Raw genomic sequence first — 21,097 nt, 5'->3', positions numbered from 1 at the left:
CTAATGACATCTTTTTTCAAAGATTTATTTATTTATTTATTATGTATACAACATTCTGCCTCAATTTATGCCCGCATGCCAGAGGAGGGTGCCAGATCTCAGTACAGATGGTTGTGAGCCACCATGTGGTTGCTGGGAATTGAACTCAGGACCTCTGGAAGAGCAGCCAGTGCTCTTAACCTCTGAGCCATCTCTCCAGCCCCCTTTTTTTTCTTACAAAGAAAAGAAGAAATGTTTGCTTTATTCTTAAATCTTTTTTATGTACTTAATTTGTTTATGTTTTTGTCTCTCTTTGACCATTTTAGAGATATTTGGGTCTTTCTGTGAGTCTTAAAACTATTGGCATGTTGTAGGGTGGGTTTTGTGATTGTCAGAGGGTTTTTGCTACTCAGATCACTTTCATTTCTGTTGATAGGAATTTTACTTAGCTATACCAATATAAATCAGCATATGCATTATATAGTATATAATAGCATATAATATGAATTATACTTTATAATATGTATTTATTCTCAGACCACTATAAGATGGAGTTTTCTTGAGTGTTTAGGGCCTTTGTTTATGTGGGCTCTTCAAATAGATCAAAAAGAAGGAAACTGGTCATTTGGAAGGAGTAGACTTGACTAGGGTAGGGAAGAAAACAGGTAGAACTTTAAAATACTGCCTGAGGCAGGTTAAGGCTTTCAACAACCTTTGGGTGGCATTTATCATTATGAACATACTCTTAATAGTTTTTTCTTTAGTTGGGCAGCAAGATGGTACAGTAGGTAAAGGGACCTACTGTCAGACCTAATGACCTGAGTTTGCTATATGGGACTCAGGTGGTGGAAGGAGAGAGTCAGTGCCTGCCATTTGTCCTTGGAATTCCACATATGCATTATTGCACATGAGTGCATTCCCAACCTCCAAATAAATAGATAAATTAATAGATAAAATGTTAAAAAATTTTGTATGAACTTTTAAAATCAAAGTAATTTAATAACTGGCGATTCAAATATTTGTGATGTGTTTTAATTCTGTCTCCTATCTTTTTCTTCATCATTTCTTCATCTTCATACATTCACATGTATTTATATGTGAATATAAACATAGTAGAGTTGTATTTTTATTTTTATTTTGGTTTTTCAAGACAGGGTTTCTCTCTGTAACAGCCCTGACTATTCTAGAACTTACTCTGCAGACCAGGCTGGCCTTGAACTCACAGAGATCTGCCTGCCTCTGCCTCCCAAGTGCTGGGATTAAAGGTGTTCTGTAGAGGCATTTCATTTGTATTTTAATAAATAAAGTTTGCATGAAGGTCAGAGTAAAACAGCCACACTGGTCAGCCCTTCAGACCAGGCAGCAGTGCTACCTTTAATCCCGGTAGCAGTGCTAGCTTGCCATAGAAACCAGGCAGTAGGGTTGCACACCCTTCATCCCAGAATTAGAGAGGAATAAAAGACAGGAGACACCTCTTAGTCTCAGTTTCATTCTGAGATCCTGGAGGCAGGATTGCCTTTCGGACTGAGGTAGAGGTAAGAGCCAGTGGCTGTTTTTGCTTTTCTGACCTTCAGGTTGAACCCCAATTTCTATCTCTGGGGTTTTATTTAATGTGTTATAGCATGTACCCTCACTGTCTGGTGAGTTGTTGTATTTTTGACATAATGTTTTACTTATCTTTCTAGTTTTAGGTTTTAAATTTTAGTACTTAAGTTAGTAACCTTTGTTTTGTTAATAATTCTGTTAAGTTTGTATTCTTCTCAGATATTCTAAATCAGGACAGCCTAACATTGTTTTTGTATTTAAAAAATTATTTAGAAATGAAATTGTTTAAAGTCTTAATATTTATGTAGCTTTGGATATTGTTGCCTATGTGTAACTCAAAATCTTTTTTCTGTCTTCGTCTATGATGAAGTGAAAAAGAAGGAAGAGATAGAAAAAAAGACAAACAGCATTTAAAAAGAAAAAAAGAATCTGATTTGCCATCAGCTATTCTTCAAACTAGTGGTGTCTCTGAATTTACTAAAAAGAGAAGCAAGTTGGTGCTACCTGCCCCTCAGGTAACTGGATAAGCCTGTGGTTGTGTAATTTTACATGTGTCTGTCATATTGAGCAAATACTGATTTCTAGTAGCATTTTCTTCTCATTAATAGTTTTGTACAAGTACTATGTTCTTGGTGCAAGCAGTCTTTTATTTTTTTATTTTTTTGGATTTTCGAGACAGGGTTTTTCCGTAGCTTTTGGTTTCTGTCCTGGAACTAGCTCTTGTAGACCAGGCTGGCCTCGAACTCACAGAGATCCGCCTGCCTCTGCCTCCCGAGTGCTGGGATTAAAGGCGTGCGCCACCACCGCCCGGCTGCAAGCAGTCTCTTAATATATTAGTATAAAACATTTTAAGTATGGTGAGCACATACAATACAAAGATTAGCATGACTCCTGTGCAATGGTGGCATACAAATTTATGATCCATTCCATATTCAAAAAAGAAAACATGAAGCCGGGTGGGTTGGCAGGGTGGAGTAGATCTGGGAGGAACTCGGGGTGTTAAATATGTTGAGAAAACATTGTGTGGAATTTTGAAAGAGTTAATGAAAATACTAAAACACTTAAGTACAGAAATATAACTATTGTGGCCAGTTGTTTATAATGTGAAAATTTTACCCCATAGTAAAAGAGGAGCTTAATTTTTTTTTCTTTTTTCTGAGACAGGGTTTTGCTGTAGCTTTGGAGCCTGTCCTAGAACTAGCTCTTGTAGACCAGGCTGGCCTCGAACGCACAGAGATCCACCTGCCTCTGTTTCCCGAGTGCTGGGATTAAAGGCGTGCGCCACCACCGCCCAGCTATTTTAGAAATTTTAAAGCCAGGCAAAGTTAAGTGGTACAGTGAGGTCTGCCCTTGGCCCAGCTCCAGCAAATCATCCTTCTGAAACATGGTGCTTTGTTCTCTGTGGAAGAGTTTACCAGGCTGCTTGTGTCGTTTAGATTTCAGATGCAGAACTCCAGGAAGTTGTCAAGGTAGGTCAGGCCAGTGAAGTTGCTCGGCAGACTGCAGAGGAGTCTGGAATCACAAACTCTGCTTCCAGCACTCTCCTGTCTGAGTACAATGTCACCAACAACAGCATCACTCTGAGAACACCACGGACACCGGCCTCCCAAGACAGAATTCTGCAGGTATGCTGGCATATCGTATAGTGAGCCTTTTGCGTTTTTTTTTTTTTTTTGCGTGATCTTTTAAAAGTGTCACTGTGGAGGACAGACCATGGTTTGGTTGTATATGGGTAATGCCCATTTGAACCAGTCTTGATCCTGGAACACTTCTATAGCACAGAAGCTGAACTAGCAGGCCTACTCAGTGATGACAGTTTATTCACAGCATTTTGGAGCTGGCCTGACCCTCTTTCTTCATTTTGTCCTTGTCAAGAAGGTGCAGGCCTTACAGTGTCATGCTTATAAATTTTGTGTGTATAGATGCTTTGTCTGCATGTGTTTATGTGCACCATTTATGTGTGATCCCTGCATAGGTCAGAAGAGGGCAGTGGATCCTTGGAACTTGAGTTGCAGACAGTTGTGAGCTGCCTTATGGGTGCTGGGAATTGAACCTGGGTCTTCTTCAAGAGCAGCTAGTGCTCTTGTTCTGTGAGCCATCTCTTCAACTCTCCCCTCCAGTTGTTGATTCTTGGTGGCCACTGTATCTGAAACTTTGAGGAGCTACTGCTGTTGGTCCCTAGGGCTGCTCAGAACACTGGACATGGAGCAGAGCAGTGTAAGGATCTGTGTGTGTCAGCACCTCTCACAAATGGCAGCTGCTCCCTCCTAGTGCATTCTTACCTTCCATTTTGCCTTTGATGAACTATAGGGGAGGGAGCTTGTGGGAAGATTTCAGTATGCAGAATATACAGATTGTCCTGCTTCTCCATCCTGGTGCTGGGGTTATGGACAGGTGGCGTCCACACCTGGTGACAATAGCTTATCTTGACATGTAAACTGTATTCAGAACTCCTGATGTGATGTGTTAGGTTGACAAAGGAATGAAAGTGCTGAAATCCATTATGGAAGAGTATTCACTTTCTTGATTTTCATTGATAGAATGTGTACAAATTCTGTCTGTGTCAAGGGTTGTGTAATAGGACCAGAGGGAAGGCTCTGCTAGCCTTTCTGAACTATTTTGCACTCTTCTTTTTCTTCAGGAAGCTCAGAACCTCATGGCCTTGACCAATGTGGACACTCCATTGAAAGGTGGGCTTAATACCCCACTGCACGAGAGTGACTTCTCTGGTGTGACCCCACAGCGGCAAGTTGTGCAGACTCCAAACACGGTTCTGTCTACCCCTTTCAGGTATTGTTAATATAGCATGTTTTATATTTTTAGAAAAACTTGAGTCCAAGGACCTGGGTAGCATGGCTTTTTTTTTTTTTTTGGAGTAATGTTGGCAATTAAATGGATTAAATAGTGTTCAACTTGTCTTTCTGATGTTTCCTAATTGGTTGTGCCTGGTGTCTTTGGAGGCCGGGAGAGAGTAATGGATCCCACAGAACTGGAGCTAAAGATGGTTGTGAGCCACCATGTGGGTGCTAGAAATTGAACCTGAGTCTTGTCTGCAAGAGCAGTCAGTGCTCTTAACCTCTGACATCTCTCCAGCCCTGGTATTTGTTTTTAGGTGGTAGCTCTGCCCTTTATGGGTTATTTAGGAAAGAAATCCCCACAGTTCATTAGACGTCTAAATGACAGCAGATTCTTAATGATTCTTAAGAAGCATTGGAAGCTAGTGTTTGTATAATATTTATTGCTTCCTGTGAGGCTAGAGAGAGCCTAATCTCTATTTTCCTGTGCATATCTTGTCTCTCAAATAGATTGTAAGCTCCTTGGGGGCAGGGACCATGTCTTAAATGATAACACCGCACCTGTTGGGAACAGCTGTCTGGCAGTATCTTCAATCTGGAACACAGCCAAGATACAGGAAGTAAGCACTCAAAACTAGAAAGGCCTTGAATTATAAATTGCTCCTGGACTTTATTGTTAAGAGAGTCTAAACTCAGAGCCTGTTCATACTTAGATGTGACTCTAAAAATGTGGTGTTTGTTTTCCAAACAAAATATAAAGGCCTAAACACTTAAAGTGCACATTTGATGGGAATGAATGTGACAGGAAAGCTTAAAGACTTAAGGGAGGCAATAAATGATGAGTGTGCTGAGCTGAGGAATCACAGGCCCTTAGTGCCTGGGGCCAGCCTCCCTGCCAGCTGCCTGGTCTCAGTTACCCTGACGCATCAAAGTCGAAAAGTGTTAGGTGGATCTAATACAGGGAGGCAAATACTAGCTATTAGGTTAGAAGCCAGTACAGTATCTGTCAATACTATGTTCACTAGATCAAACTTCTCTCTCAATCTAGAAAATGTACTGAAAGCAAGATAGAGGTTTTGGTGTTTTTATTCCTTATTTTATGCATTTATCATGACTTAGATTTCTGTTTGTCTAGGACTCCTTCTAATGGAGCTGAAGGGCTGACTCCCCGAAGTGGAACAACCCCCAAACCAGTCACTAATGCCACCCCAGGTAGAACTCCACTTAGAGACAAGTTAAACATTAATCCCGAAGATGGAATGGCAGACTACAGTGATCCCTCTTATGTGAAGCAGATGGTAAGTGGCAATTCTATTTTATATTTTTATATTCAGTGCTAGGCATTGAACCAGGGACCTTCAGTCTGCTAACAGGTGCTCTGTGCTGAGAGCCATTTTCAGCCCTAAATTTTAAATTTTACTTTTTTATTTTTATGTGCATTAGTGTTTTGCCTTTGTGTATATCTGTGTGAGGGTATTGGATCCCCTGGAACTGGAGTTTGAGACAGTTGTGAACTGCCACATGGGTGCTCAGAATTGAACCCAGGTTCTCTGGAAGAACAGCCAGTGCCCTTAACCGCTGAGCCATCTCTCCGGGAACCCCATCCCCCCACTTTTTTGTATTATCAAATTAAATGTAGATCCTAACTACTTTTTTCTCTGTCCCTGAAGAGTTAGTTTTGATACATTTTGAAACAGAAAATACATAGTCAAGATTTTGTTTGATCTTGTTTAGGAAGATAAGAGAATAAACAAAACATTTCTGAAGTTGGGGTCATTTTTCTAGAGTCATTACTACTCTTAATTATTTTATTTTTGTACATTTGAACATTTACAAATTATTTTCTTATTTAGCGTGTATTTATGTGGCATATGTGGTGCACATATACTGTGTTATGTATACATGGGTCAGAGGGACAACTCCTCCCACCGTGTGCATCCTCTGAGTCAGACTCAGATGATCTATTTTGGCAGCAAGCACTTTTACTGGCTGAGCCATCTTACTAGCCCAAGCCACTTGTTTCAGAAACTTTGTTTTGTTTTTGAGACTCAAGCTGGTTTTGTGTTTGTGGCAATCCTTCTGCCTCAGCCTCCTGTGTTTTGTACTTATAGGCATGTGCCGCCATGCCCTGATGTTCTGTAAATTCTTACAGAATGTTAGCCAATACTTAATGGTGTGAATTGAGAAGGACCGATTCTTTCTACAGGAAAGAGAATCTCGTGAACATCTCCGTCTAGGGTTGTTGGGCCTCCCTGCGCCTAAGAATGATTTTGAAATTGTACTACCAGAAAATGCTGAGAAAGAGTTGGAAGAACGTGAAATAGATGATACTTACATTGAAGATGCTGCTGATGTGGATGCCCGAAAGCAGGTGAGACTCCTTAGAAAGCTTCATCAGTGCGGCCATGTGTATGTTGGTAGGCATTAGACCAGTGGTTCTCAACCTGTGGGTCTTGACCCCTCTGGGAGTCCCATATCAGATATTTACATTACTATTATAACAGTAGCAAAACTACATTATGAAGTAACAATGAAATAATTTTATGGTTGGGGGTTCTAACCACAAAATGAGGAACTGTATTAAAGGGTCATAGCATTGGGAAAGGTAAGAACCACTGCTTTAGAGGGAGGAATGGTTGTCTGTTTCCAGGCTGCTACTTTGACTTTTTCTTATATCTTAACAAAATTCTTCAAATTATGTCATTTAACAATAATATGTATGAATGTTTGTGTATTCAAAATACCTTAATGGGTTTTTTTAAGAAATGTTTGTGTGCACTTGTGTGTATGTTTAAACACTGACATTCATTATGCTTTTCTAAGTAACACATAGATTAGCCTTTTAAACATTACTTCAGTCTAGTGAAGAAAGGATGTTAAAGACAAATAAAAATTGGATTCATTTTGAGTAGTATTAGGTCAATATAGACTGATAAAAATTCCGTTTGGAAATTGGAGTGTGTCAGAAAATATTACCACCCTCTTACACTGATACAGCGTACAATTGCTTGCTCATCCACTCATGGTATAGTTTTACTTCCTTTGAAAGGAGAAAATGGCTTTGAGTTAGCTTTCTTTTTTTTCAGAGATTGCATGGCCCTTTCAGCTGTTCTGTCAGCCTTGGTGTCAGGGTGGTTGTGAGAATAGCATCACTGGAGAGCATGCTTTTTTTTCTGTAACGTGCTGCAGTTTTTCTTGCAACAGGGCAGATGTGAGGGTGCAGTGTTTTGAGGACTAAACTGTTGGATAAAGCTTTAGTACAGAAACTGCCGTGATGAATGAACTGACCCTGTTGTTAGCTTTGGTACATGGTAACCATCAGGCTCCTACCTACTCAGGCATGGAACTTGTGGAAAAGCGTTAGCTCCCACACCTGTTTCTCTATAGGTGAAAGAAACACCAACATTGTGATGAATTGATAGGATGGTTAACCAAACTTAATTGGCATTCCTTTGAGGGCTACCCTTGTTAAAAAACAAAGTGCTTTTTAATGTATATTGTTTTATTGCTGCTGCTGTGTCAGAAATAGGATTGCCAGGTGGTGCCTGCGTGTTCCAGCATTTCATGGAACTGTAGTTAAGGCTTCCTCTGAAGAATACTGAAAACTTGCACTTTGACTAGTGCTTTCAGTTAGTTTGCCTTTTGCGTTATTGTAAGCCATATGCATTGACATTCACATTAATTGCAGTGTGTATTTGAGCAAAGCATATTACTAGTTCTGAAGTCTAGTGGCAGTCATTGCCAGGCTGTGTGCTGTATCTCTTTCCTTCCGTTCTTGAAAGGGCTAGTGAAGAGGGAAAACAAACAAAAACAGAGACTCCAGTACTACTGCAGTAGGCTGATCTGGAGAGATGAAGTCTCCTAAGGTTTACAATGGCACCTGATAGTTTTTTTTTATAACTTTTCTTTCAAGTAAAACTGCTCTGTTGTTGCCTGGTTTATACCCAAGAGCTGGTCATCAGAGCTAATTACTCAGCCTGTAAATTTCTTTTAAATGGCATCTTTAGATGTAGCCTTTAGATGGTGTACTTTTAGAAGCCTAGAATATAAATACTTATGTCTTGTTAGACTTGTAGGTGTCCATATAGCGTTATACAGAGTATTCTGACAGTCAGTCAGTGGTGGCACTTTCACAAAAAGATGTGTGTGGGGGGTCCTCTACATTGTCACAGATTTCACCCACCAAGACTACATGCTTCCTCTGATTGTTTGCTTTGTATACTATCATTTAAAAGGAAGAGAACAACTTTTTAAAGTTTCCTCTTGTGTTGATTTCTTCCACATCATTTGGAACTTTGTTATCCCTGGTTATAATCCCAGATGCTTCAGTGCCTGTGGGCTATAGCTGAGGGCGATTGCTCCTTAACTTTACAGGGAACCGTGTGAATGTGGGGAGCAGAGGTGGACACTTTCTGTGTTTGGTTGTTTCGTTCTTGCAGCTACTTCAGTTACATTACTTGACTTTCTCAGAAGTGGCATGGAGTATTCATTGTAACTGGAGGGTTAAGGAGCATTGGCTGGCTCTAGCTTTGGGTGAAAGTGGATAGTTGGGTTGTGGGAAATCTCTTTGCTGTTTATAACTCTATTTAGACAAGAAAGGTGGCTATGTTGGGCAGAGCCAGGGAGAGCACTCTAGTGTACTTCAGTTGTCTCAGTGTCTGATGTCTAATGAGGATGGATGGACCCCTGGGCTTCGCCATCGCCACCGCCTCTTTACATCCTTACACAGATTTCAGTAGCTTCAGCTTTTGGAAATGGTTGATGTTAGCTGCTGCATAGCTCCAGTAATGGACATAAATTCCCTTTTCAGGCCTTACGAGATGCTGAGCGTGTGAAGGAAATGAAGCGAATGCACAAAGCTGTTCAGAAGGATCTACCAAGGCCATCTGAAGTAAGTGAAATCTCTGATTTAGGAAGTTATTTTCTTTATATGTATTAGTGCTTATTTATCTCAGTCATAAAGACTATCACAAAGTTTCATCTGCTTTCTGGAATATAGTACACAGTAGTTCTCAAAATCAGTTTTGAAAACATTGCACTAATACCACTTTGAATTTAGAAGTGGGAGGGATGTAGAAGTAAGGAGAAATTACTCTTGAAAATATAAAATTGCTATTTAGTTCATGCTGTTAAATCAGGCACAGTATATTATAGATATGTCTGATAATTTTACTTGTTTTAAAATTTTAGGTAAATGAAACTATTTTAAGACCTTTAAATGTAGAACCACCTCTAACAGATTTACAGAAAAGCGAAGAATTGATCAAAAAAGAAATGATTACTATGCTTCATTATGATCTTCTACATCACCCCTATGAACCATCTGGGAATAAAAAAGGAAAAACTGCTGGATTTGCTACCAACAATTCTGAGCACATTACCTATCTTGAGCATAGCCCTTATGAAAAGTTCTCCAAAGAAGAACTGAAAAAGGTAGGGTTGAATGAACATCTACATGGTGAGATTTAAGCATTTGTTAGATGCTGTGTGTCACAAAGTCAGAACTTACATGGCTACATTGTTGCATCGCAGAAACAAAGGTAGTATGGCTAGGGGGTAAATGTCATGTGATATCTTCGCAAAGGATTTGTTGTTTTTCTTTTTGTCTGTGTGTAGTGTGTGTTTGTGTGTGTGTGTGTGGGGGGGTGCTTGAGCCTGTGTTCATGTGCAGAGGCCAGAGGAGGTGTCATCCTTTGTTGCTCTCTACCTTATTTTTGAGACAGGATCTCCCTTACCAGACTTGAGGCTTGTCATTTTGGGGCTACAGGGGTACACTATTGCATCCAGCTTATGTGGGTGCTGGAGTTCCAGACTCAGTACCTCGTGCTTGTACAACAACCATTTTGCTTACTGAGCTGTTTTCCTAGCCTCCAGGATATGTGTTTTTTTTTTTTTTTTTTTTTTGGTTTTTCGAGACAGGGTTTCTCTGTGGTTTTGGAGCCTGTCCTGGAACTAGTTCTTGTAGACCAGGCTGGTCTTAAACTCACAGAGATCCGCCTGCCTCTGCCTCCCGAGTGCTGGGATTAAAGGCGTGCGCCACCACCGCCCGGCATCCAGGATATGTTTTAAACACCCTCTTTGCTATTAGTTTTAGAAGCTTTGGTGGCAAGGTAGTTTTGATTCATGGATGTTACTTTCATGGTTGACAGGTTTTTTTTTTCTTAACTATTATTATCATTTTCATGTGCTAAAATCTGCCTTTTCTTTTAATACTTAAGTGTTATTTAGACTAACACCAAAGGCATGAATTTCTATTTTATATGATAAGTAATCAGTTTCTAGTTAGAAGCAGTAATGGTTTGATTATCCCTTCTACAACTTCTGTTGAGATTATCATTGTAGCACTATTGAGATGTGGGGCTTTAAGAAGTGATTAGTTCTTGAGGGCTCCATCCTCATGAATGGGTTAGTTGTTCCTAGAATGAGCTAGTTCTTTTGTGAGTGATGCTCTCTGTCACTTTGTGATTCAGTCAGAAGGTCCTCACTGGATGTGATCCTTGATCATGTACTGCCTGGCCTTCAGATTACCCTGGAATAGCAGTGGAAAATAGTCTGAAACAGGAAAAAGCACTGGCCCACGTCCTTCTTCCACCATGCAGCATTGAAGGCAGTGACAGATAGGGAATAGGCTACACTTGATGCACTGCAAGATTCTTTCCTCTCTCATCTCCCGGATACTCCTTTCTGCCCCATCTCAGTTCTTCTTTTAGTTTTCTTTATTATATAAGCAACATATTTTAAGAGTTTTTAGACAGTGAAGGGAGGAAGATCTAAGAAGAGCTAAGAACAACGGGTCCTGAGTTCTGTGTGATTTTGAGTTACTTCTTTTTAGTCAAGTTGTACAGGGCAGTGCCATCTCATTGTTGGCCTGGGATTGAGAATTGGACTCCAGAATCAGTACTTGCTGTTGCCTTTTTTTCAGAGTGAAAATAGGAGAAAAGAAATTTAGGAAATAAATTTTCCAAAATTTATTGCACATTTGGACATGTAAAGTAAGTTTGCTTTTTAAGGTTCTTCGTATAGGGAATAAACTTGAATATAAGGTTTGAATGTAATAATTCTAATTACTTTGGGATTGTTTGAAACAAATAATACTAGACGTTCTGTGTTCTATCTGCTTTTATCCCTTTTTGTTCTACAAAGAGTTTAGAGCAGCTGTCTGTTTAGCAGATTCCTTCTTTCCTTTTCCAGACAGGGTCTCTCTGTGTGGCCCTGGCTGTCTTGACTTACTCTGTAGACCAGGCTGGCCTCGAACTCAGTTCTGCCTGCCTCTGCCTCTCAGGTGCTGGGATTAAAGGTGTTCACCACCATGCCTGGCTTTTTTTGTAAGATTTACAAAATAAATATTTTATTTTGTATATATTTATTCAGTTTTTAAACTGCATTAATTTTTTAATTGTGTGTGCACATGAGTGGACACGTGCCATGGTTCATACGTAGAGGTCAGAGGACAGCTTAGTGTGAGTCGTTTCTCCTCTTCCACTACGTTGGAATAGTTTATGAACTCAGGTTGTCTGGTTTGGTTTTGCCCTTTTTTGATTGTCAAGTTTATTAATGCCCTGCTGAACTGTCTTGAAGCCCAGAGTCTTTATTCTGATTCTTTAAAGATAACTCTCATGGCAAAAGCTGAACTTGTAGAATTTTTATTGTGTATAATATCTGAATAAAATGCACGTTGTCTACTGTGAGTTCCAGAATGTCACTAAGGTAGCTGGGTTTAAGTTCAAGGCCAGCCTGGGCTACACAGTGAAGCCCCATCTCTAAAAATCAAAGATTTAATAAACATATTTTATTATGTTAAAATTGGCTGGTTTCCATTGTTTTTCTTAAGAGGAGTTACTTAAAAATATCCAGTCTTTAACTCTAGTTATTTTTCAGTTTTTACTAATCTTTTTGGTTTGTCAGTTAATCGCTTTGGACTTTATATAATTTTGATTGTTTACTTTCAGTATTAGGAGAAAGACTGGAGAGAGACTTGGGCTGTGAGTTTTTTGTGAGCCATGGGAAGGGCTGGACCAGGTTTTTGATATGCTCATGGAACTCTGGGCTTGGGCGAGGCTTTTCATGTCTACCATCCATTTACCTAACGTCAGTCTTTACAGATGTTGGCCATTAGCCCATTTGAGAATTGGGCTCAGAGGAGTTAAGCACTGCAGGCAGCTGCTTTAAACAGGAAAGCTGTGATTGAACCTGGCCTGTCCAGTTCCTTCTCTCTCATTCTGCCACCTTAAACTTTTTCTTTAGTAGAGAAATCAAACTGATGTAGTTCCATTATTTACTTATGCCTTCAGTCTTACTCTTTGTATACAGGGATGTTTCGTAGAATGAGAAGGCTGGTGCCAAAGATGCTTGGCTTCTCTTCATCTTGGGATGGAGTTGCCTGTAAGGCAGTGTTTGGTGCCCTTGGCTCAGATTCCGCTTCATCTGATTACTTGTGGTATGGTCTTAGACAAGAGCCCTAGTTTCATCAGCTTTAAACTAAAGTCAATATTGTCTAGTTTGTAATGTGTCTAGAATTTTTTTTAAAAGAGAAACTCAGTAATTACTATGTAGCCTTGGCCACTTTGAAACTTGCTATGTAGACCAGACTAGCTTTGAACTCCCAGAGATCCACCTGCTTCACACCTGGCATGGTGAAGACTTTTGGAGGTAATGAAAGTTGTACTTTTGAACTGAGTTTCTGGCCCATAGTAACTGGAACATACCTAAGATGTGTTGATGTTATGTCGAGTAACAATAGATGTTTTACTCTTAGAGAACCATGCTTGACTTTTCAAAATCAGTTTGCATCTTAGAGCCCTTAGAGCCTTCTCTGTGTGTGTGATTGTGTTTGTTGTATGTGCCCATGCACATGTCTACAGAAGACATGAAGTATCTTTCTCCACCACTCTCTGCCTTATATCCTTGAGACATAGGATGTATCCTATATTGTCTTTCACTGAACCAGGAGTTTTCTGTTTTGCTTGGGCTGCCTGACACATATGGTTATGTCTGATCTTTTCTTCAAAAAACAAAACAAAGTAAACCTAGGTTGGAGATGATAACTCAGTGGTTATATGCATTGGCCATTCTTCCCGAAGTCCTGGTTCAATAACTGGCACCCACTTACAAGTGTCTATAATACCAATCCCGGGGGAGCCTATGCTCTCTTCTGGCCTCTGAAGACACTGTATGCATGTGATTCACAGATACCCATGCAGGCAAACACCCATACACATGAAAAGAACAAAAAAACCCCCCTCAAAACATGGGTACTAGGGATTTGAACTCAGGCCTTCAAGCTTGCAAAGCAGGTACTTACCACTGAGACATCTCCCTAGTCCCTACTTAGATGCTTCTTAATCCATTTAGCTTGGGTATTCCCATCCTGTTCTAGAAAATGACCAACTAAACCTTGCCATTGGTTTAAGGAAGAAGGGAAATAAACTAGTCTTAAGCTTTGTGGTGGTGGAAATTGTATGCTTCAACTTAGATTATTACTGTAAACAGGCCCAGGATGTTCTGGTACAAGAGATGGAAGTGGTAAAACAAGGAATGAGCCATGGAGAACTCTCCAGTGAAGCTTACAACCAGGTGTGGGAAGAATGCTACAGTCAAGTCCTGTATCTTCCTGGTCAGAGTCGCTACACAAGGGCTAATCTTGCTAGCAAAAAGGACAGAATAGAATCTCTTGAAAAGAGACTAGAGGTTGGTATCCATTTATTTATATATTTAATATTTTATTATTATTGTGTGTATATGTCCATGATATGTATGTGGGTGCTCAAGCTTCAGTGGAGGGCAAAGGAAAGCTTTGTCTCCAAGTAAGTTCTCTCATTCCCTTCTAAGTGGGGTCTGCCTTGGGTTCAGGTTGCCATGGTTGCACTGAAAGCCATTCCATTGCTTCTAGTATCCCTTAAAAGTCTAAATGTATCTAAATTGAAATTGTGAACCAAGTAATACCTGTGGTGACTTCAGTAAACTTGGCCCAGGCAGCTGATTACTTGGGTATTCTTGACAGCTTCACTGTCAGAACCTTTTGCACAAGCAGAAGAAGTTACTAAAGTGATGCTGGTTGCTGAAGACAGTTTAGGTCAGTGAGATCACAGCAGTGGGAGTTTGAGCCTGTAGCCCAGAGAGCATTTACAGACCTTCAGTAGATTTTTGTGTATCCTGATATCCAGAGTTAGAGAGGAGCTGTTCTGTAGACAATGGCTTCTGTGATCTCCTGTGTCTGTAAAACATGAAGCCTTTTAACAGCAGTTCATGGCATGTGGTTTCTTAATATAATGTGCATATTTTGAATTCCAGAATATCTGTAGGTAATTTACAGTGGCATGTAAACTGTGGTTCACAGCCCACCAGGCTGCTTTGTAGGGGGTCTTTATTATTATTTTTTTAATTTTGAGGCAGGGTCTTACTATGTAACTTTGACTGAACCTGGAACTTACTGATAGCCCAGGCTGGGCTGAAACTCAGACATTTACCTGTGTCTGCCTCCCAAGTGCTGGGGTTGAAGATGTGTACTGTACCATTATACCCTGCATGCCTTGTGGGTTCTTAATGGTGGTTTTAGAGATATCTCTGAAGCCATGATGGGATGGGAAGGAAAAATGGATTTTTTTAGATCATTGGGTGCAGAAAATGGCCTCAGATTCCTCTTCCATGTGATTGTCAGTTTTTCTTTACAGAAATCAAATTTGAGAGTATTTTTGTTAAGGCCTAGATCCATATACTAGAATTATTTGGGGTGGTTGGGATTGTGTGGGACCAGAGGAACGAACGGGAAAAAACAGTATCTTTTAATATGAACATCTTAATTTAACCTTTACAACCACATATATAAGGCACCTATGGTCATGCCTGTTGAATTAGGAAATTAGTCTTTCTAAAGTAATTCTTGCAATGCCAGGGCCATTGAGTGTTGTAGTTTTATAGCCTCCAGCAGGTGGTACTATTGCTCTGTTTTAATTCATAGTTAAAAATTCTTGGAGACAGAACATGAGCGGTTAAATTGTAGGTTATACTTTGTGTTGTGCAGGCTTTAGTTTCTTGTAAATGATAGGTAGTGTAATCCTGATCTAAGGCCAGCTTTGTAATTGATTGGTAGGCTGTTTGGAATGCTTCCTTGTAACATTTATATATAAATACTTCAATCTCTCACTTAGTTTGAAAATCTTCTCATTTTGAGGTGGGCAAACTTTTTCTGCTGCAAATGACAAGGACATTTTGTACTGTTTAGAAAAAAATTTCCCCCGAATCTCATTTACTCTGTTGAGGTACCACCAACCTTCGCGACAGCAAATAAAAGTTCCAGAGTGAGTGGTGCTTTAAAGTACCGTAATTCTTACTTCGCTGTCAAATCAGTCTGTTGAATTCTGAAGGGAAAAGTACAGAAAGAGCCTCTGCTAACTCTGTTGGAGATTTATTTGGGTTGTTTATGAGCAGTCGTTAAAAACATGTGGTTCTCTTTGTTCAGTTCAGTACCAGGAACTGAAATCTTCCGTTGAACTATTTTTGTTGAAGGGTTGGTGATTTTGGAAGAATATTAGTAAAACAGCCTGAGTAATTTTTCTCTTACTCCTGGTTAACTTGGCTCATTGTTAGCCCAGCTAGTTACTTTTAAGGAATATTTAATATCAATCCTTCAATTGGTAAACTCTTATTATTTCAAAAGAGAGTTTATTAAATCTTCAGAAAGAAGCAACTCAGAGATCCAAATAAACAAAGCTTCCATCTTTTATATCCTTCGGTAATTCACAGATTTCTCAAAGCTTCAGAAGACACAGTTGTATTGGTTTGAAGTACAAAGTTATAAACATTGTTCGGAATTTGTCGTGGGAGGGATGGTTTAGTTAGGTGGTGTAAACTAACTGCTAAGCCTTCACTGAGACTCAGGGAGGTGAGCGTTCTGTGTAAGCACAGTGTTCTGTGGCTGCTAGTGTTTGACTTTTGCAGCCTTGAATTTTGGAATAGTGATTCCAAATTGTTGCCCCATCTCAAGCCCATCAGGCAAGATGACATCAAAAGTTGTCATGGCTGGTATTTCCTAAGTATACTAAAAAATAAGTTCTAAAGTTTATACTGTGGGTAGTTTTTGAGCCACACTCATAATTAATATTTGGATCTTAGCATTTAAATAAAAATTTAGTAAGATACTTAAAACTAATAGAGAACCATCTCACTTGATACAGAATGTGGTTGGGTGTGTTGGTGCACTGCAGGGCCTGTTAAACACACACACTGTAGTTACAGATCAGAAGTGGTAAAGACTTTTGGACTGTAACCAAATGCAGTGATTCCATTCTGCTTTGGAGGCAGAATTAACTAGAACCTCGTTAGACATTTGTTTGTAAAGGCACAAACAGAAATGAGAGCCCAGGAAAGTTGTGCAAGCCCAGCTTACAGAAGGCATTTTCGCATGCAGCAGAAAGTCCTGTGCCTGGGCCATTATACACTCCTTTGGGAGATTAGAGCTTTGTTGTTTCTAGTGATTCCTCCAGAGTAACTGAGCGGCTCAGTTTCTGTTGCGAGCATAACTCTTAGAAAACAAGGGATGGCTGTCATTCATTGTAGAACAAACTTCATCAGACTGTTAAAAATAAAATAATTTTCCCTTATTTACTCACGCATTTAGTGAGTATTACCAGATACCGCTGTGTTCAGGTCACTGCTCTAGGCTGAACACAGCAGCTCTGTGGGCTTCAGTTATCTGGAAAATGCTAGTAGAGGGCCTCATTTTCGGATGATGCTAGGTGCTGAGTCATTTCTGTATTCAGGAAGTGCAAAGAGAATCTGAAGTGTTCTAATTTGTTTCCACTTCAAGTGGAAATAGGAAATCATCTGAAGACATAATTAGTTTGAGTGAAGCAATTTCCAGTAGGTGCAGAAGCAAAATGAAAAGTCTGAATTTAGGTCCTGCCATTAAGTTTAATAGTATTTGAGATCATAACTAAACTGCTGTATTGAGGAAGCCTGGCTGAAAAGTGGATTTTGTCATGTTAGTTATAAAAATGGAAAGGCTTTCCTCAGAGGTAGAAACCGGGCCCAGTGGGGACACTGTTCTCCATATGTTATTGGCACAGTCAATGTAGTCAAGAAATATTATGTAATGTTGACTTCTTGGAAATAAGTGGCTTAAAGAACACAGATAGCAATTTAAAGGCCTTTCTCAGTGTATTTGTAAAACTCTGCCAAGGACCCCGACTTTCCTGAGGGTTATATTTCAGCAGAATTGGCTGTACCGTGAATCCCATCTTTCAGTGCTTTTCATTATAAAGGCAGGTATTTTAACATGGGGAAAAATGTGCTTCATACTTCAGAGTAAAAATTTAGGCTAAGGATTAAGTTGGTGGGCAGTGCTGGATGGAGAAGTCTGCTGGAAATGCCTCTGTAGCTGTTTCTGTTCTCCTGAGGCTGGCACAGCTGGAAGAGGTGCCATGAGGTATAGAGTAGGGTTCTTAAGTCCTTTGTAATTCTCCTTTCTATATTCTGCTGCCATGCCCTAAAATCGGCACAGGCAGATTTTTTTGGTTGCCATTCTGACAAGAACTCAGATTAGAGCTGGACGCCTCAGGTCAGAGATTGAGCAGCAGAGCCGTTTTAGTGTCCTCCTTGGCATGACCTGAATTCATTACAGGTTGTGTTTCACTTCCTAATCTATGCAGATGCAACATGTTCTGTGTTGCTCTACCTTATGGTAGCTTTACTTCACTGGAATGTAGTCTGACGCCTGCCAGGTCTGATGGATGCTGACTGTAATCATTTACCTAGACCTGCATATCCATCAGTAGAAGGGAGGATCGCTGGAAAAACTTGATGTTATTCAGGAGTATGGTGATGAGAGGAGAGGCACTCTTGACTTGTCTGTGAGTGTTGTTGGGACTGAACTGCATCCTCACTGTGACAGAATCATCTAGCTGAGTGATAGACTGGGTAGTGAGCTGCCGTCCACTGTGTGTTTATTTTGGGTGTCCCTAAATCTCTTTTTATATAAGGATATATTCTGGCCCTTAAGCAAGTTTCAGTGAAGGATGCTCTGAATGCCTCTGAACCTCACTGGAATGGACTTAAACTGCAGACACTACTGGAGACCCAAGGAGAATATGTTTATTTTGGAATTACTTAAGCTTAGTAACCTTAACAAACTCAGTGAGCTTGAAAGTAACAATTACACTTTTATAAGTCCCATACAGCTCCCTTTGTAATGACCCGAGGAAACACTTACGGTCCACTGATTCATCTCCTGGGGACCATCAGTTTTCCATTGGTCTCTGGCCAGTCTTTTTTAGACAGTTTCTCTTCTATGCACTTAAAAATAACACTTCTAGACGTTTTTCTAAAAATAATACCTGTGCTTTGTAGAAAATTTGAGAGAATTAGAAAAACTACAGAAGAAACTTACTATTCATAAGCCAGCTCACTAGATGTAGTCACCTAAGACTTTGTACAGTACGCACGTGTGCACACATACACTTTTCTTATGTTTAAAAAATTTTTATTTTATGGTTTGTGTGCAAGCATGCAGACGTGGGTGCATGCACACCCACCTGATTGTTTGTGTATATGTGTGCCACGTGTGTGCCTCGTGGCCCTGGAGACTAGAAGAGGGTGTTGGATCCCCGGGAACTGGAGTTACAGATGGTTGTTAGCCTCCTTGTAGGTGCTGGGAACCAAACTGGGGTCTTCTGCAAGAGCAGTACTGTCTCTCCAGCCGTACCGGCAACCTTTCAGTGTGTAAACTCAATATGCAAAGAAAAGGAAAGTTTTAAAACTAAGTTGAAATTATGTGCCATGTTTTTCATAGTGCTAATAGAAATTTCAACCATTTAAACTCTACTCGAAAGTGTAGCTTCTGTAACATTTGGATAAACACCGACTATATTTATGTTTGCTACTGCTTAACAAAGTTGTGAAATGTAACCATTTAATCCTGTGAACCATCTCAGGTATTTTCTATAGTTTGTAGCTTGTGTAGAATAAAAGAATTAGAAATATTAATAGCTTCATTCAAGCATTGAAATCTTGTTATGTGGGAGACATACAAGTTCATGTCTTGTTTATGTGTCTGGAATTTTTATTTTTTGTATTTTTTAAGGGAGTTGTTTGGTGGCATCAAGCCACTCACTTTCCCAGTGTGAATTTCTTCAGGGATGTTTGTATTTGAGCCCAGAGGACATCTGGTTTATTAACATTGTACTCAAGTGCAGGCCAGTTAGGTAGTGAGAATGCTGAGGGGGCACGCTGACTAGAGGGTAGCCTATTCATATTCGTCTTCATGTTGTTGGTACTGGGGATTGATTAAACCTAGAGCCTTAGGCGTGCTAGGCAGATGCTCTGCCACAGCTACATCTCCAGTCTGCCTTTGACTTTTTGAGACAGGATCTCTCTGAATTACTCAGGCTGACTTTAGATTTAGAATACTTTCCTGAAGATTGACGGGCCTGCACTCCATGTTTGTTTTTTCTAGGGAGCCTGCATGGTGGTTTGTTTAGAGGAAGGCATCTTCTCACAGGTGGAAGCCTGGCCCACCTGCACATATGATCCTAATTGGCTATGTAAGATGCAGACCTCAAGGACACAAAGATCGTTATTTACTTGGGCTTTTCTTGTCTTGAATAATTTGTACACGTGCAGTTTCTGACATATATCCGTCAGACAGGCTGGGTAGCTGCCAAAAAGCCCACCACCAAATTCAGAACTCAGGTGAAAGAAAACGAACTTCACCTGAGTTCTGGAGCTAGGGCATGAGGTTAAAAAGCGAGGCATCAGTAGAGTGCTTCTCCCCTGCTCCTGCTGCACGCCGGCTGAGTGCCCCTTATCTACCCACGACTGTTAAGAACCTGCAGAGTGTGGAGTCTCTGCATGTGCATAGTGAGAAGCCTTGGGATGGCTTCAGTGTGTTTCTTATATTCTTTATGCAAATAGCATGAGGGTAATTTTATTTTTTAAATTTTTATAATATGGCATTTTAAATAATTTTGTGACCTGTCAAATGAGGTTAAATGTATCCACTTGAGGTAAATGTCAGTGCCCAGTACTTGTTAGATTTTAGAATATTTTACATTTCATATTTTCAGAAAGAAGATTTTTATCCTTTAAAAATAATTAAATAGTACTAAAACATTTATTTGTTTGTTTGTTTTGGTTTTTCTCTGGCAGAGTTTCTCTGTGTAACCCTGGCTGTCCTGGAACTCCCTCTGTATACCAGGCTGGCTGCAAAATGTAAGACTGGTCTGCTTCTGTCTCCCGAGTGCTGGTATTAAAGGCAAAGGTGTAAAGGTGTGCACCACCACTGCCTGTCAGCTTTTGTGTTTTTATATATGTGTCAGTGTATGTGTACATGTATGGGTGCCCACAGAGGCCAGAATAGGGTTGCAGGTAGACGTGAGCCCCTAAGTGGGTGCTGAGAACCAAACTCAGGTGTTCTGAATCTGAAGCAGCGTCAATAGCTTTTTAACTCTTGAGCCATCTTTTCAGCCCCCTTGAATGGCAGGTTTTGAAAGATGTTGATGAGTGACCTTTTTTTTTTTAAATATAGTGACTCAGTGTGTAGGCCTGGCTGGCTTAGAACACTTTGCCCGTAAAGTCACAAATGTCCACCTGCTTCTTTGTGCCGTCACATTTGGCAGTGTAATCATCTTTAAGATGTAATGGTTTGGCTGTGCGGTGGTGGCGCACGCCTGGAATCCCAGCACTCAGGAGGCAGAAGCAGGCCGATCTCTGTGAGTTCGAGGCCAGCCTGGTCTACAAGAGCTAGTTCCAGGACAGGCTCCAGAGAAACCCTGTCTTGAAAAACA

At 40.2% G+C, this 21,097-nt stretch overlaps 1 protein-coding gene across 1 annotated transcript in view; it reads left to right on the top strand.

Annotated features, from left to right (window-relative positions):
- Cdc5l (cell division cycle 5 like) overlaps window positions 1–21,097 on the top strand; it is a 38,827-nt gene that overhangs the window by 12,957 nt on the left and 4,773 nt on the right. Inside the window, exons 7-14 of the mRNA XM_005359823.3 lie at window positions 1,895–2,039; window positions 2,961–3,149; window positions 4,166–4,314; window positions 5,455–5,617; window positions 6,526–6,690; window positions 9,130–9,210; window positions 9,510–9,752; window positions 13,809–14,006. Coding sequence (XP_005359880.1) covers window positions 1,895–2,039; window positions 2,961–3,149; window positions 4,166–4,314; window positions 5,455–5,617; window positions 6,526–6,690; window positions 9,130–9,210; window positions 9,510–9,752; window positions 13,809–14,006 — 1,333 coding nt within the window. The remainder of the gene's footprint in view (window positions 1–1,894; window positions 2,040–2,960; window positions 3,150–4,165; window positions 4,315–5,454; window positions 5,618–6,525; window positions 6,691–9,129; window positions 9,211–9,509; window positions 9,753–13,808; window positions 14,007–21,097) is intronic.

Source organism: Microtus ochrogaster, linkage group LG2 (assembly GCF_000317375.1).
Source record: "Microtus ochrogaster isolate Prairie Vole_2 linkage group LG2, MicOch1.0, whole genome shotgun sequence".
Classification (NCBI taxonomy): Eukaryota; Metazoa; Chordata; class Mammalia; order Rodentia; family Cricetidae; genus Microtus; species Microtus ochrogaster.
This window is presented reverse-complemented; position numbering and strand designations above follow the sequence as displayed.